This window comes from Rhamphochromis sp. 'chilingali' (assembly GCF_963969265.1).
Source record: "Rhamphochromis sp. 'chilingali' genome assembly, chromosome: 11".
Classification (NCBI taxonomy): domain Eukaryota; kingdom Metazoa; phylum Chordata; class Actinopteri; order Cichliformes; family Cichlidae; genus Rhamphochromis; species Rhamphochromis sp. 'chilingali'.
This window is the reverse complement of record NC_137938.1, coordinates 29,893,195-29,909,389: the sequence shown is the minus strand read 5'-3', so window position 1 is coordinate 29,909,389 and position 16,195 is coordinate 29,893,195. Positions and strand designations below refer to the sequence as shown.

The 16,195-nt window shown below is 39.0% G+C and overlaps 1 protein-coding gene across 2 annotated transcripts; it reads left to right on the top strand.

Annotated features, from left to right (window-relative positions):
* The first annotated feature begins 28 nt into the window (after positions 1-28).
* lsr (lipolysis stimulated lipoprotein receptor) lies at positions 29-15,493 on the top strand. 2 transcript variants are annotated; one of them, XM_080895446.1, is made up of 11 exons: positions 29-251; positions 1,402-1,731; positions 6,148-6,267; positions 6,560-6,616; positions 7,586-7,732; positions 8,830-9,018; positions 9,233-9,286; positions 10,349-10,465; positions 12,403-12,700; positions 14,195-14,645; positions 14,846-15,493. In XM_080895446.1, exons 1-11 carry the CDS (start codon positions 212-214, stop codon positions 14,879-14,881), a joined length of 1,839 nt encoding a protein of 612 aa, XP_080751572.1. In that variant the 5' UTR covers positions 29-211; the 3' UTR covers positions 14,882-15,493. The 2 variants fall into 2 exon arrangements, with proteins under 2 accessions (XP_080751572.1, XP_080751573.1); XM_080895447.1 differs by lacking the exon at positions 6,560-6,616 and having other exon boundaries at positions 31-251.
* Positions 15,494-16,195: the final 702 nt, after the last annotated feature.

Sequence of the window (16,195 nt, the reverse complement as noted above, 5' to 3'; positions counted from 1 at the left end):
ACTTACACACGTCCCCGTTTTTCGCAACCTGTCTCGGCATACACCTGCGGGGCGTTCGGGTCCTCCCAAGTCTACAACACACAAAGACGCAAAATGGAGGTGTTACTATCTGTCTGAGGAAAATTACATGTACCTGAATACGTTTTTGTTTGTATATTTACGAATTAAAAATACTTAAGTCTACCGAGACCGCGAGGAAGCAAGATTAAACATGTTCTGGACGATAATCTTCGCCGCTTTAATGGCGACAGGTAAGTTGGCCTGTATTTGTCAAACAGGGTGGGGGCCGGGGAAACTTTGACATACAAACCGCCTTTCTAAATACTCTAGCTTTTCCAAAATTATAACTTTTTGTGGGCATTTTTCTTGTACTGATGGCTTGAGGTCTTTTAACGATTGTGTTTTGGGGGAAAACGTTTTTTAAAAAATTGACAACAAGGATTTTAAAACAACCTGTTGGGACATAAAATTAAAATGGCTCTTTCTTCTCGGTAGTTTTTAATATAATGCACTCGCAGACAAACAAAAATAAAATAAAAAATAGATTAATATGAATAAAACAATTTATGAATCCTATTTTCAAAGTAATTCTTTTGTTATTATTATTATTACTGATATTGTTATTATTCGACATATTTACAAAAAACAAACTTTTAGTTGAAAAAAATGCGGGTAGAAAAGGGTTTTTTTGTTGGGTTTTGTTTTGCTAAATACACCTTTTTGAAGCCTTGTGGGTTGGTGTTGGTTTTATTTGTAAACTTTAAATATTGGGGAACTGAAGTTGATTGAGAGGAAGCCGAATTGGTATCCAACGCATAGCCTTTGGATAAAATAATATAACTCATAATTAAGTGCAGTAGAAATGCAGACGAAAGCGGAGGGAGCCGAGTAGTTTTTGTATGATGTTGCATTCTTATAAACAAAAACGTCCACTATAACTCATGTGTGGTGATTTAAGGTTTGTTGAGGGCTGCATCCGGGCCTTACTTAGGGCTGTATATAGTAAACCTGTTGAATTATAATGTCACTATCACTAACTAGTCAACATCTTCAAGTATCACATACTTGGATAAAAAAGTTTTTTTTAACTAACTGTAAAGACATGACATAGACTTCAAAACTTCCTTTAATTGTAGTTCTGTGTTATCAGAACGTAGCCATCATAATCTAAAGCTATAGTGGTTGGAGCTCATGCAGCCAGACTCATTACAGATGAGGTGACTCATTACATGTACTCTCGGTGATACTAGAAGTGAAGAAATGGTGTTTGGCTCGTGCCACGCCTAGAGGATGTAGGATGCCTCTTTTTAAATGTCAGAAACATGATCATGATAATCACAGTAACAATACATAATTTGTGTCAATCTTCATTGTTAACTTATATTTTTGTTTTCTTTCTAGAATCCACTATGGGTGTATCAGTTCAATGTCCTACCAAGAGGTATGTCGTCATTCTCTTCCAGCCTGTCACCCTTACCTGTCAGTATCAGACAACGGCCACTCAGCTCCCTATTGTAACGTGGAAGTATAAGTCTTACTGTCGGGACCCGGTTCAGGCTGCACTCAATCCCAGCAGTGCAGACAACATTCTGTCTCAAAACAACCCCAACTATAACCCCACCATTGAGTGTGCAGACAACCAGAGGACAGTGCGAATAGTGGCCTCCAAGCAAGGCACTGCAGTTACCCTTGGCCCTGAGTACCAGGAGCGCAAGATCAGCATAACCGGCAGTAAGTTGGTTAATTAATACACTGAAATCCTATTAAGATATGTAACAGCCTTGGCACGACATGTTAGTCTGTAAGCAGTACCAAAATGTTGATGCTGTTCATCTGGACATAGCATTTTGAAAACTTGGATGAGTGATGAAATATTTCTTCCACTTAAAACGCTACATGCAGATGAACAGCTCAACATTTTGGGATTTCCTTACCCGGATGCTTGAGCATGAATCAAGATGTCTGTCAGTAATTCCTTCTTCTGTTGTAATTAATCTGGAAAATGCATAAACACTGCGAGGGTGTACATTTAATTTTCCTAAGGGGCCACAAGAGAAATTGGGTCTGTTGTGGAAGGCCATACCAATAACATTTAAAAAGATTGAATTAATACTGAGCAGAATTGAGTTCAGTTTAATGGTGGGGACCCTTCACAACAGTACCAGGTTCTCATTTAGCCACTTGAGAAAATAAATTGCCTGTCTCTGCAGTAGTTTCACATAGGACTGTGCGATATGACCAAAATCTCATATCCCAATATAAGACATCTATCATAAAGTCATAACGTCATAACGATACAAAGCACAAAAAAATTTACATTTTCTGTAAATTCTGTGAATCGCGGGCAGCTCGACTCGTGAAGTGTTTCCAGCTGGGCGTCGTGTACCTGGAGTCAAGTGTTTGAACCGATGCATGAAACGATATATTTTTAGACATAAGTTGTAACGGCCGCTGTTTTCTTTGTGAGTATTTATTACACGGCGTGCTGCGGGGAAAAGCCTGTTCTAACGTTTGAGTCTAAGGTTTATTTTTTAGCACCTGGCGGCTCTTTTTTCCTTCTCATCCGTAAATACTCTGCATACTCTTTCATAGAGCTGGGCGATAGAACGATAACGATATGTATCGCGATATAACTTTTACTCGATAGAGAAATTAAGCTATCGCGATAGACCTCGCCGCTCTTGTCCTCTTTAAAAAAAAAAAAAAGGTCAGCCAATCCAAATTAAGTAGCGCAGAGCCGAACCAATCACAGCCGCAGCGTCACGTCGCGTGACTTGTTACGTACAGCACAAGTGCCAAGCCGCACGTGTGTTTGTTTGGGAAGCAGCCAGCGGATAATGGAGCCAGCGCGTAATGGAGGAAATGAGTGTGCCGACTAGAAAAATCAACCGAGCGTGACCGAAGAGAAAACAGACGATGGTTCCAATGCCGGAGAGATTGTCGAACGGAAGAGCCAAAGAAGTTCCGTAGGGTGAAGGTATTTCGGCTATTTCAAGTCTGACAAAAAACAGAGTAGCGTGCACTGTAAATTGTGCCGAAAGCAAGTCTGGAAATACAATAAACTGGTGCATGCGTCACACTGTGCGCCACGTTATTGTTTCGGTGAAATGAATTTCTACAATACTGTTAATTCTACTCTCTGCAGTGTTTAAATGCTTACATATACACACAGTTACTGTCCGTCCACACATACGACTCTGTTCTGCTTCTATGCCCCAGCTTTGTTTACTTTTTCCCACCGAGGCTTCTAGACTTCTGATTGGCCAACATTTCTGCACGGTTAGGAATCTAGCGCCACCTGCTGCTTTGGCATGTTCATAGCAGCGTTTTCCTTCATTTCTGCCTTTATGTGTGGACGGGATTATTTTTTAAAACGAAAACGGAAAATCTCCGTTTTCAAAAATACCCGTGTACATGTGGACGTAGCCTCAGTCTCTGACTGGAAGCGCTAATTCGTCATTCGGCTTTTGTCAGACTAAAGTAACTGTTAAAACAGTTTGAAAAGCTAAGCTATACAACAAGGAGAGATTGAGAATTTCCTTTTAGTTCTCAGTTTATTTGATATTGACAAAAGTTAGTCAGTTTTGTCTGTTCTTCTGTAAAACAAACTAAGATTTATTTTTAGAATTAATATTTTGTTTCTAAGTGGAATTGACAATTTAGTAGTCTGTTTCGTTTGTTCTATTTTGAAACTTAAACGCTTTAGCGGCTGCCTTTTGTGTAGTTTGCAATATTTGCCTTTATTTATCTGAAAAAGTCTCATGTTCCTTAAGTACATCTACCCTGTTGAACTTATTATGGGAAATAAATATTTAAATAAAAACAAGCTGCTGATTATTTCACATTTTACTTGTGAGCAACGGCACATTTAAATCTTACAAATATAGTTATTTGGCTTATATCGTGATAGATATCGTTATCGCCTGAAATGAAAAAAACATATCGTGATATGAAAAAATCTCATATCGCCCAGCTCTACTCTTTCATGTGATTCAGTTTATTTTGAAAAGTCTCAACAGGATCTTGAGCTTTATTGCGAAAGGTTTATGTGGAAAATAAACAAGCGGACACGCAATGGTTTTACCATCGTTGTTGATAATGACAAAGCATAAAAACAGGCGCGTGTCCATCCGTAGTGTGTTTAAATTAAATATAAGAGAAAGAGAGAACTTTAAGAAATCAATATAGCCACTACAATGACCATCACAACGATGAAACATAAACGTTTATTTTGCAACACCATGAAACAAATGATAGCGTAAAATGAAACACAGATGTTTTTATATCGTCATCCGATATACTGTATATCGTTATATCGAACAGCCCTAGTTTCACATTACATGAGAGCTATATATCACTTTTTTCTATTATATGTTCTGTTCAGATGTACTGAATTTGTATGAGAAAAGAAAGAATACTAATGTAAAGAATCTTACTGTTCTGTAGTCTTAAGTCTTACTATTCAAAGATCTGTCTGACCATCCATCCATCCATCCATTTTCTTCCGCTTATCCGGGGCCGGGTCGTGGGGGCAGCAGCCCAAGCAGAGAAGCCCAGACCTCCCTCTCCCCAGCCACCTCCTCCATTTTTTCCAGGGCAACACCCAGGCAATCCGAGGCCAGCAGAGAGATATAATCTTTCCAGCATGTCCTGGGTCTCCTCCCGGTGGGACATGCCTGGAACACCTCACCCAGGAGGCATCCTTGTCAGATGCCCGAACCACCTCAACTGGCTCCTTTCAATGGAGGAGGAGCGTCTCTACCCTGAGCCTCTCCCGGATGGCTGAACATCTCACCCTATCTCTAAGAGAGAGGCCAGTCACCCTTTGGAGGAAGCCCATTTCTGCCGCGATTTTGTTCTTCCGGTCACTACCCACAGCTCGTGACCATAGGTGAGGGTAGGGACATAGATCGACCGGTAAATTGAGAGCTTCACTTTTACACTCAGCTCTCTCTTCACCACAACAGACTGGTACAGTGTCCGCATCACTGCAGCTGCCGCACCAATCTGTTTGTCGAGCTCCCACTCCCTTCTTTCGTTACTTGTGAACAAGACCCCGAGATACTTAAACTCATCCACTTGGGGCAGAAACTCGTCCCTGACCCGGAGTGGGTACTCCACCAATTTTCTGGCTGAGGACCATGGCCTCAGATTTGGAGATGCTGACGCTGTGAACCATTCCAAGGCGAGCTGGAGGCCAACAAACCCACATCATCCGCAAAAAGCAGAGATGAGATCCTGAGACCACCCAACTGAAAGCCTTGCACCACTTGGCTTTGCCTAGAAATTCTGTCCATAAAAATTATGAACAGAATCGGTGACTTTGTCAAAGATCTATTTCACTCTTATTTTCAATACAAAAGGGATGGCATATTTCAATCCAATTGTTTGTTTGTTTGTTTTCAAACTGATTTGAAACATGGGTATTTTTGATGGGCTCACTCATTTTCTTATAAGTTGAACAGTGCTGCTAGGTTGCTGCTCTTTTTTTTGATAGATCTCAGGGTAATGAATTGCTAATAACAATAGTCTGTAGCTGTACTGTTTATTTGCTGTACGTTAGAATGTGCTGAAGTATGATGGGCACTGAGTAGATATAATTCTAGAAAAAAATCACAGTAAGGTGATGGATATAAATTCATTTCAGTTCAGGTTTATTTATATTGCAATAAATCACAAGGCAACTCAAGGTACTGTTAACTCCAAGATAAAGACCCCACACTATTCAGAAGAAAACCCTAAGAAACAGACAATCCTCTTTGGGCAACTACCTGATAACAAGTGAAAAACTTCCTTTTAAAAGAAAGAACCCACGAGCAGAACCAACCCAGCTGCCCTGCACGTGTCCTGTTCAACGACCAGTTGAGTGCTTAGTCATAGCTGGATACCTGACTTGCTGGGGCCTTCAAAATGAGCAATGGAGTCTTAAAAAATATTCAGTGGTTTGAAAAAAGTAAAAAAAAAAATTCTAATGTTTTAATTGATTTGACTGAGTCAATTAAACCACATACCTCTTGAGGGGCAGCTTGAATTTGGTAGTGTATAGTTCATGTATTTGAGGGTCATCTGGTAGACCCACAGTTTTTGAATAACAACTATCGAAAAACAATGACAAAAAAATGTACTAATATTAATTGTTACCCATAGATGCAGACCTGAATATCGCACAGACTGCATGGGGAGACAGTGGTGTCTACTTCTGTTCTGTCATCTCTTCTCAAGATGTTACAGGAAATAGTGAAGACTACACAGAGCTCCTTGTACTGGGTAAGTTAATTCCATTTATAGCCACTGCATTCAGGTACAGGTATACTCTATGCAGACACTTCTTCGTTTTGCTTTCAATTTCTTTCCCCCCATCCACAATATTGTGCTTACACATTAGAATATTTGAGAACAAATGCACAAAACCATTGGCGTGACATATTTTTCAAGTGGCTGAAAGGATAGGAGGGTATTTATCACAGGTTGAGTTCTTAAAGGGTTTTTAGAGTCACAGGTTGCAGGTAACAAAAGCAGACCACATAAAAATAATTGTGGCTTTATCTTTCTTTCACAGAGAGAAAGTCAAATTCTACTGACCTCCTGCCTGGCATTGACTTACTGGTTATGGAAGGTAGTACAAGCCTCTTGATATAGCTCAGTCAAGTTTCAGTCCCACAGTAGAGGCGTATGAACTATCAGGTTTAACCTTAAAGAACAGGAGCGTAACAATGAGGTTGGAGTAATGAGTAATTCCTTGCAAGAGTACAATTGGCTTGTGTGCTTTTTTAAAAACATAACCACTCTTGACTCATTTTGCTAGAAAAAATTATCTGACACATGATAAATTCCTTTTAAGGTCACACTCCAGAAGTGCCTTTACATATAGGAAGAAACTGTGACTCAATTTGAAACCAGGCTGCTATATTTAAGGGTCAGGCATCATGTTCTGGGTAGAAATATAGGTTTATGCACTGCTCTGCTTTACTTGCTGTTTACTGGCATCCTTAATATCCCATTATGCTGTTATCTGTCTTTGTTTCTTTCTTTCTTTAGTGTGACTCAATTCACATGTTTGTATATCTAACTTTCAGTGTGAGTACAGGGAGCCTGTTACCAAAGTACATTCAGCCCTCATTCCCTTTTCTGTGTACACAGCCCTATGTTTTTCACACTGCTAACACAGTTTGCATTTTAGTTGATTCATTTCAATATACAGTGTCTTCTTTCTCTGTTGTTTTTTTTATGAGCTGCATGCATAGACTTGTGAACCGGCTTTACCGGTTTAAACCTTTTAAAAGTCACCATGGTTGCCAACATGTGTTGTTTATGTAAATGACAAAAATGGCATGTAAGTCTTATCTTGTGGAACTGTCTCGTCTGTTATGACTATTATTGTTAAGATGCATTTACATATACAGTATAGGTGTTTTCTGTTGTTGATGTAATACACAAATAAAGGAAATGTGGACCACTGTAGCTGTAGTTCAGGTTCATATGAATTTCATGTGTTTTTTTTCTCCTGGACTATGTCAGCAATTGAAGAAGAAATGTCAAATCTTAAATCTTTAAACAAATGCATTTAATTGTTGGTCTTTTGCAGACTGGCTCCTGGTTGTTTTGGTGGTCCTTGGCTTCTTTCTGCTGGTCCTCTTGATTGGGATTTGCTGGTGTCAGTGTTGTCCACACACCTGCTGCTGTTATGTCAGTTGCCCCTGCTGCCCAGATCGCTGCTGCTGTCCACGAGCATGTAAGTATCAAACGGAAAAGCCAATAAAATTGTGCATAACTTTCTTTAACCACATTTATTATTACTGTTTAATCCCATTTTAGACTCAAATGCGTCTGTTCCATTGAGTATCAGTGCGTTTTGAGATCATAACTTTAATAGTACAGCGTACAATTCACTATAGGGAGAGTTCTTTTACGCCAGCTTGCACAAATTTGTGTGTGGGTCTTTTTTTTTTTTTTTGAGGAGGGGAGGGTTGAATTTTTTTCATTGATGTATTGGTCACATTGTTTTAGTAACAGTGATTTTATGTCACTTGGTTTCACTATGTCTGTTTCACACACATTACACACAGTTAGATGGTGGGAAGTGGATGAGCATTCAGCTTTAAATTTATTGCAGGAAGCCTGACCCCCAGAGGCTTTATTAATTAAATTTCCATAACTATGTTTAAAATGTAAATATGATCCTCAAGCCAGGAAACGGTTAACTTTAGTTTGGTTTCCTATCGAGACAACCCTGAACAAACTGGAGGGGAAAGGTTTTGGGGGTGCCTCCTAGTCAATTTTGCCTGTTAGCAAAAGAAAAAAAAAATTTAAAAAGAGAGAAAAGAAAATGACTGTGAGCTTATTTTGTGGTGGGAGCCTATACTAATAAATCAAACAGAGGAAACATTTTGACAACTTCTCTTTTAGTAGAGTGCGTGTAATGCTCAGCCAACAGCATCATCTTGTTAACATATTTTAAAAGCTGGACTTCAGGTACTGAAATACTCAACTGGAAAAGTCATTTTCTTTTAGATTTTTTTAAAAAACAAGTTTAAGGTAATGCATTACTGTTTCAGCCCTCATTTGCATGTTTGTAAGCCAGACTGTTTTCCCCTCCAGTGGGCATGGTTTTTAAAGTACACTGACTCAATGGGAAGTTGGGATATTTCCTAAAAGGGTTAACAGAATACCTCTATTTATTTAATGGAAAGACAGTAAACTATTATCTGTTCTGTTTTAACTCTCAACAGAAAAATCACAAATTTTAAACTAATAATTTTACAGTCTCCAGCAGTTGATGTCATCTTTCACCAACATGCTTAAAACCAACTCTCTTCCATTGTCTTGCAGTGTATGAGGCAGGAAAAGCAGTAAAGAAAGGTATGGGGGATCAATATGCTTCCACCCTCTATGCTCAGAGTATGTATGGTCAGCCACCATACATGCAGCCTGGTATGCCTCTACTTCCTGTACCTAATGGGGTTGGAGCCCAGCTGCCTCAGAGTGGTTACGGTCATGAATATGATGGTGCCAGCTCAGGTAGGTGATACAAATTACAAACCTGAAAGTTCACAATGATTACTGTCTGTTGCAGTTTTCATAATGTGTTGTACTTCTGCAGCCATGAGTAGGAAAATTCAGTTAACTGTTGAATATGAGTTTCATAATAACAACGCAGAGGTTTTTACTTTGTGCAGAGATTAGCTTTGTGGAGTGCTTGTTCAAATTTGCTTTGTTTTTGTTCTCTATGTAGTGGGACACGGCTCCCAGGTACCTTTGCTACGTGAGCAAGACCGAGGGGACAACAGTGAGTAGAGTGTGTGTGTTGGGGGGAGGAATTAACCCACCCACACCCAAACAGTACACTGCGGTGTGAATGTTTTTTTTTTTTGTTTATGTGGGTGGGGTAATTTTTTTTTCAGTATTATCTCTCAGATTTGAGGAATTCCCTCACTATATGTGGTAAATTATGAATATAAACCAAATTTAAAGTGAGAAGATACATTTAAAACCTCACCTCACCTAAAACTGATTCTTTGCATTCTTACTCTCATCTTACTTTGATGTGGTTATGTTCACATTATGTGTGCATTTAAAAAAAAACTGTATTTGTGTGACACAGCTGCTTAGTCTGTTCACATTTTTTTATATCCGTGGATATTTGTGTTTGAAGTTCTCTTTTAAATGTAAAATTGATAATTTGATTTTGTTGTATACATTTATTAAACATTTTATTATATTTTAGGATTTTATGCATCTACTTTTGGAAGAGCTCAAATATCTTAACACCACTTTAAGTCTGTAGAACACCTTTTGATGCATATTAGCTTAGCATGTTGCTAGGGCAGTGTGCTTCATCTACTTCGTTCAGGTCTCACTGTTGCATGTCTGTCTTTATACATAAAGTTATATGTAAAATATAGATTAGCAGTGAATTGTATCTAATGCAAATAATTTTGTTTTCCATGCGCTGAGAGCAGAATTGTGCTGTCAAAGCTTATATTTACTCTGTTGCAAAACTGACAAAATTATAAAGATTTTATAGTTCTCTTAGTTCCTCTAATAGCATCATGCTGACTTTGGCGGTTCTTCACCCAGAAAAAAATATCACTTTTGGTAAAAAGGTTTTGTAAACAAAACATCATTGTTGATTATACTCTTAATCAAATGTCAATAATTTACAGCTTCTCATAAACAAAGCAGCGCATATGAAAGTAAAAAAAAAAAAAGTATGACAAGCCTGTGCAATAAAGGGATTTCAACTTGTCACAAATATGAAAGCATTTTTTGATGGTTTTGATAAGAGTATGCAAATATTGAAAGAAGCTGAAATCATTCACTATATTTGAACTTATTCTCCTCACTTCAGCTCGCAGTGGTTTTCGAATCCAGGTGGACCCTGACGGGAACGCAACGCGTGCCATTTACTATATGGAGAGGGAGCTTGCCAATATGGATCCATCCAGGCCTGGCAACTATCAGCGCGGTGAGTAACTGATTGCTTCCTATTATTCCTGTGTGGCAGACTATATTAGATTCTGTGGCTGGAAGTCCTATATACATTGATTGGTTGAATTTTGGTTTGGTTTTGGTTTTCTTTATTAAACAGGGATAATATATATTAATACATGAATCATAAAAATAAAAATAACTGCAGATAAAAATCTTAACTTTGGTTTTCGTCCTCACAATTTGGTTAAATAATACAGTAGATTATGATCGTTGAAGCCAACTGAAAGTCGGATAAATGTAAATGCTAAATTAACTCCAAGATTTTCTGTCTGACATGAGTCTGACACAATTAAGCCAAATGGTAAATATTCTTTGTTTTGTTTAATTAATTATAATACTAATAGTTCTGCTCTAAACTGATATAACTGTCTATCTAATAGTTTTAATGGACTGATAATATATATAATATATAATTTAAGAAGACCATTTTCTGTCTGCCAGAGAGAGAGAGAGAGAGAGAGAGAGAGAGAGAGAGAGAGAGAGAGAGAGAGAGAGAGAGAGAGAGAGAGAGAGAGAGAGAGAGAGAGAGAGAGAGAGAGAGAGAGCGAGCTTTGTTAGAACAGACAGAGAGAGACTGCTTGTCTTACTCTGGAATTGTGGTTGTGATGGGGAAAAACCAGTACGTGATGTCATGTGTTTCCTGTTTCATTTGTCATTACCACTTTCCGCACTTGTGGTTTGTAGCTGGTAAATGTTACCCAGAAAACAATATGTCACAGGAACAAATTTTAACATTCTGCAGTCATGTACGTGAAAACTGACTGCATTTAGTAATACAAAATAAAATTACCGTATTTCCCGGACTACAAAGCGCACCTGAATATTAGCCGCACAAGCTAAAATCAGGGGAAAATCCCATTTTGTACATACATTAGCCGCACCTGACTAAAAGCCACAGGTGTTTCAATGTTGACTTATCATATGTAAGAGAATATGCACAAAGCGAATTGTCAGGAAAGAGATGGCTGTTTGGAGACACTTTTATTAATATTTTGAAAAAGAAGTTATGGGTACATATTTGCATAACTTTTTAGGTATATAAAAAAGTAGCGGTAATTACAAGTACAAAACATGTACTGTGCTTCATAAAAAGAGTTAAAATGTAGTACATAACAATAACCTACAGGACACCAGAAAAATAGATTCAGACTACCTTTTAGGCTCAGGTGCAGTGACACAGCTTTAACAAGAAGAAAAGTCAGTCATTCACCACCATCTTTCTCTTCTTCCTGCGCACTAAAACCACCAAAGTCCTCTTCTCCAGTGTCGGATACGAACAGGCTCAGGGTGGCTTCGTCATCCACTCCATCCACTCTCAGCTTCTTTCCTTCGTTGTCACTTTCAAAACCAAAGAAATCCTCGTTGTCAGTGTCAGAGTCGAACACCCTCAGAAGGGCCGTGGCGGTGTCCTCCTCTCCATCATGCAGCAGTCAAGCCCTTCGAAATCCGTTGGTGATCGTGGATGTTTTCACACTTTTCCACGCTGTCAGAATCCACTGGTGGAGTTGGGCATAACTTGCTTTTTGCAAGTTTATCGCCGCTCATCATCCACGCCTCCCACTGAATGCGTAGCGGTACTTTGAAGTTTGTTTTTCGCGCTACTTCGTACGGCACTACGTTGTAGTGTCGTACAACAGCGGAACAAACAAAACAAATCCTCTTACGATATCACAAAAATCATGGACAATCCATAGAAAAGCCGCACCTGACTAAAAGCCGCAGGGTTCAAAGCTTGTGCAAAAAGTAGCGGCTTATAGCCCGACAATTACGGTACATAAATTACAACAACTGTTACTGATTGTGGCGCATTGATAGCTGCAGAGCTTTCATGTTGTTACTTTTCTGATCCTTCTACTAAACTTAATTTTATTTCGTCTGACCTGCATTTCTTTTTCAATTTTCCTGTCTTAGTGGACAACATGACTGAAGTCAGTTCCTTGCACGACAGTAGTGGATCTGAGCCTCGAAACCGTGGAGGTCGTTCCCAGCCCCCGCATCTCCCCACAGTGTATGACCATGATGAAGCTATGAGCACCATCAGCAGCGTTTCCCAGCAAGGCCGCCGCCGTGATGATTACCCGCAGCAAAGAGGTTACATGGAGAACCACGTACGTTCCCGTTCGATGGACAATCTTGACGATATTGGACGGCGATACCCCAGAGACGACTACCCACCACAACGCCGCCCAGACTCCAGAGGAGGAAGAGGGTGAGTGTTAGTTTCTCGAGTAACCTCCTTGTTGCCATCATCACATCATTTAGCAGTTTTTTTTCAGCATAATCTGTACCATGTGCAGCATCATTGAAGTTTCACAGTAATTGTCTTAGTGTAAAGATGAACCATGTACATATATCTCTCATTACAGGATCATTTATTTACCATTTCAAAGTAAAGAGAGACATGTGCAAATTGTTTAACTGAAATGTTCAGTCACCCACACATAGTGTCAGTTCAACCGCAACCTTTCAGTATCACAATGTTATCACTTTATCAAACTTAAATATATAAGAATAAATTAGATATCGTGGCACAGAAATTCTAGCAGGTCTTGTGTCATTTTTGTTCAAACAATCAACTATGTCTGCCTAGTTAAGCCTTGGCTCAAGGTAATTTCCAAATGTGTTTCATCAGAGTGAAGGGAATTGTAAACTAATTTAGCCTGATGACAAAGTGCAGCTGATAAATTTGCCCTAGTTTTTTTTTTTTTTTTGTGGTTTACATCTTCAGTGATGCATGTACTTTCCACACAAGCTCACTAAAGAAAGGATCCATATTAGCATATCACACCATTTACCTTTCGTCATCGGCTTGATGTTTGAAGATATGTGCAGCAAGTCATTTAGTAAAGTTTCACAGAGATTTCAGACATCACTGTTAGTCATAAGCTCAAAATTTATTTCTTTGTCGTGTTCTCAACACTCAACACCTTCATCGCACTAATTGTTGTTGGACCTTGGTACCCAATCTCAAACTTGATGTCCTTCCCCCCCACCCCCGTCCATAGCATATGTGTTGTACCTCATTGATCTCTAGTTGTGATATCAGTTGCCTCTTCCAGATGTTACACTGAACTACTAGTTGTTTCACAGTTAGTCTAGATGTCAGGTATAGAAGATTCCATAATTCCCACATCTTCTTCATGTAACCTCTTCTGCTGGGATTGTGTAGTAGCATTCCGACAGCTCTGTGGTCTGCACCCTTGTACCTTCATGCTCCTTTGTTCTTTAAGATGTAATGTATATATTTCATATGGAAGCTGATATTTAAATAAACACCTAAATTCTTTTCATATATGAGAGATGTGGAGGGGTCTGGAGAAGGCATGGAGGACATTATCTCTGTAGGTTGATAATCGTCATTTCCATCAAGCGATGTGGTTGGTATCGTTTCACTCCTAGCACATGATCCAGTCTAGTATGTATACCCAGTTCTGTATACAGATCTAAAGTTTTCCTTTAGTTTTTTTTTCTTTTTTTGAGCAAAGAAGATATTTATATGTAATGTTGATAAGACATACGGACATTTGGGAACCATAACCTCCATCCCATGTGGAGTCACAGTATCATGAGTAGTTAACCTGTTACCAATTACAGATGCAATGTTTGGTTGTAAACATCACCTGAACTTTAAAGTGAGACTCGGAACACGACAGTAGCTGAAAACAGTTCAGCAAATTCAATGTGCTGTTTTGTGTTTCTTTAGCTCTGATGATGGGTGGAGCAGCAGCGCCCGGAATGGCTATGATCGTGACTATGATGACCGCAGACGTCGTGACTACTCCCCCGATCGCCGGAGAGGAGAGGTTGGAGCCTACGGGGATCTCCCAGGACGGCGCAGCCACAGTCGTGACGATATAATGGATCTGGAGAGGGATCGCCGGTATGGTGGTGGTGCAAGGGGCGGGCGTGAGGATTACGATGACAGTTTTCTACGAGAAGCCATGGAGAGGAAGAGGATGGGTGAGCAGCAGAGGGCGCGGAGCCAGGAGCGATTGGACAGCGAGAGCGACCGCTCAGATCGGGGGAGGGGGGCACGTGGGCCACCTCCACTACCTGTGAACCCACCCTCTGGAAACCCTGGCCGGCACAATGACTACCCGCCTCCACCACCACCGCCTTACAGTGAAGATGAAAAGAAAAGCAACCTCCGCAAGGTGAGTCACAGAAGTTGAGATTGCTGTAAGTGTATTGGTTTGATGATAATCTATGTTTTTACTTCTTATGAAAAGGCAAAAGTCATTACTGAAATTACTCTATTAATACATCTTCAGGGCCAATGACACATTGCTTGTTTTTTATCAAGAGAGTCTGTTTTAGTTTATTGGGTGAGTTAATGAGTTTTCTTGTTTTGCAGAATGGAGCTGTGAGTCGGGAGAGCCTGGTTGTGTGAAATAAAAACTTAAAGAGAACAAAGTACAACAAGGATGCAGCATTGATCTTTAAAAAAACAAGAGAGCGACTGTAAATATTTATTGCACTGCTAATTTGTTATGTTGATTTCAAAATGTCATAATTACTCCTAAATGTGATTGTATGCTTTTCTAAAATGGACGAGGTTTGCCTTTTCATGTACACAATATTTTGGCTGCCACAAGTGCCTTACAGTGTACATAATTTTATTTTTAGATAGTTAAAAATATCTCATCTCAACAATTAAACATATTCAGAAGTTTTATATAGTTTCATTTAGCTGATGCAGGTATTAATGCAGTTTTATGGATGTCTGTTGTTTTTGCATTTGTGAAAAGTAAAGTGACTTTTTTATATGAATCTGTGTGCATTTAAAGGAATTTGTCTAGCTTTTTTGTTATTTGTCGTATTATTGTGTTCACTCGTTTTAGATTCCTCGTGGAACAAAATACTCCAGAGACTTTCTAACGCTAAATTGCAATTTTAACCTTCAGTATGTTGTACATAGGCATCCGGAAAAACATCTTACTGCAAATATTCATTTTGATGTGTTGAAATCTAATTTTAAAATAAAGATCTTCTTGCCAGGCCACATTGTTTGAGCTAAAAGTGTTTCACCACTAGATGCCACCATCTTATGTTTTATGGTATGCTGAAGCAGTGATGCTGTTTTAATGCAGCATTTTCTCTGTCCAACAATTATTAATTCCTATTAGATTTAGAAATGTTAAGACTTTGATCAACCTTGCTTGTTGTTCAGTAAGAGATGATCATATTGAGATTATTATTTATTTGTACCATTGTGAATTTAGTACTGGATAAGTATTTTGGTTTCTCCCTCTTAAAAGAAGAAATGTTAAAAACTATCTTCTTGGTCATTGTTTTTGTTACGATATATTGCTACAAACAGAAGCAAAGGTACAGTGTAAACGAAACCATCATTTTCTTTTTTTAAAGAAAAAAGATATAGAAACATGATTTAAGATCATACCAGTGTGTGTGTGAGGGACCTATTCAAACATCACAAATCACAGTGTTGAATAATAATCCAGACTTTAGTCACTGCCTCCTTGACTGTCTCAACATAATTGAAATGTAGACTTAATAAAGATAGGATTTATTTCAGAGGTGTTGCGTCATCTTTCAGATATGGTATTATTTCAGTTGCCAGTGGCTCCTCTGACGGTTGCTAAATATAAGTAAGAATGTCTGACTTGTAGGGGCATACTATAGGTTTAACATAAGACAAGTGTCAAGTTTCAGTGGTCCGCTCTTAAAGTGACGCAAGCTGGGG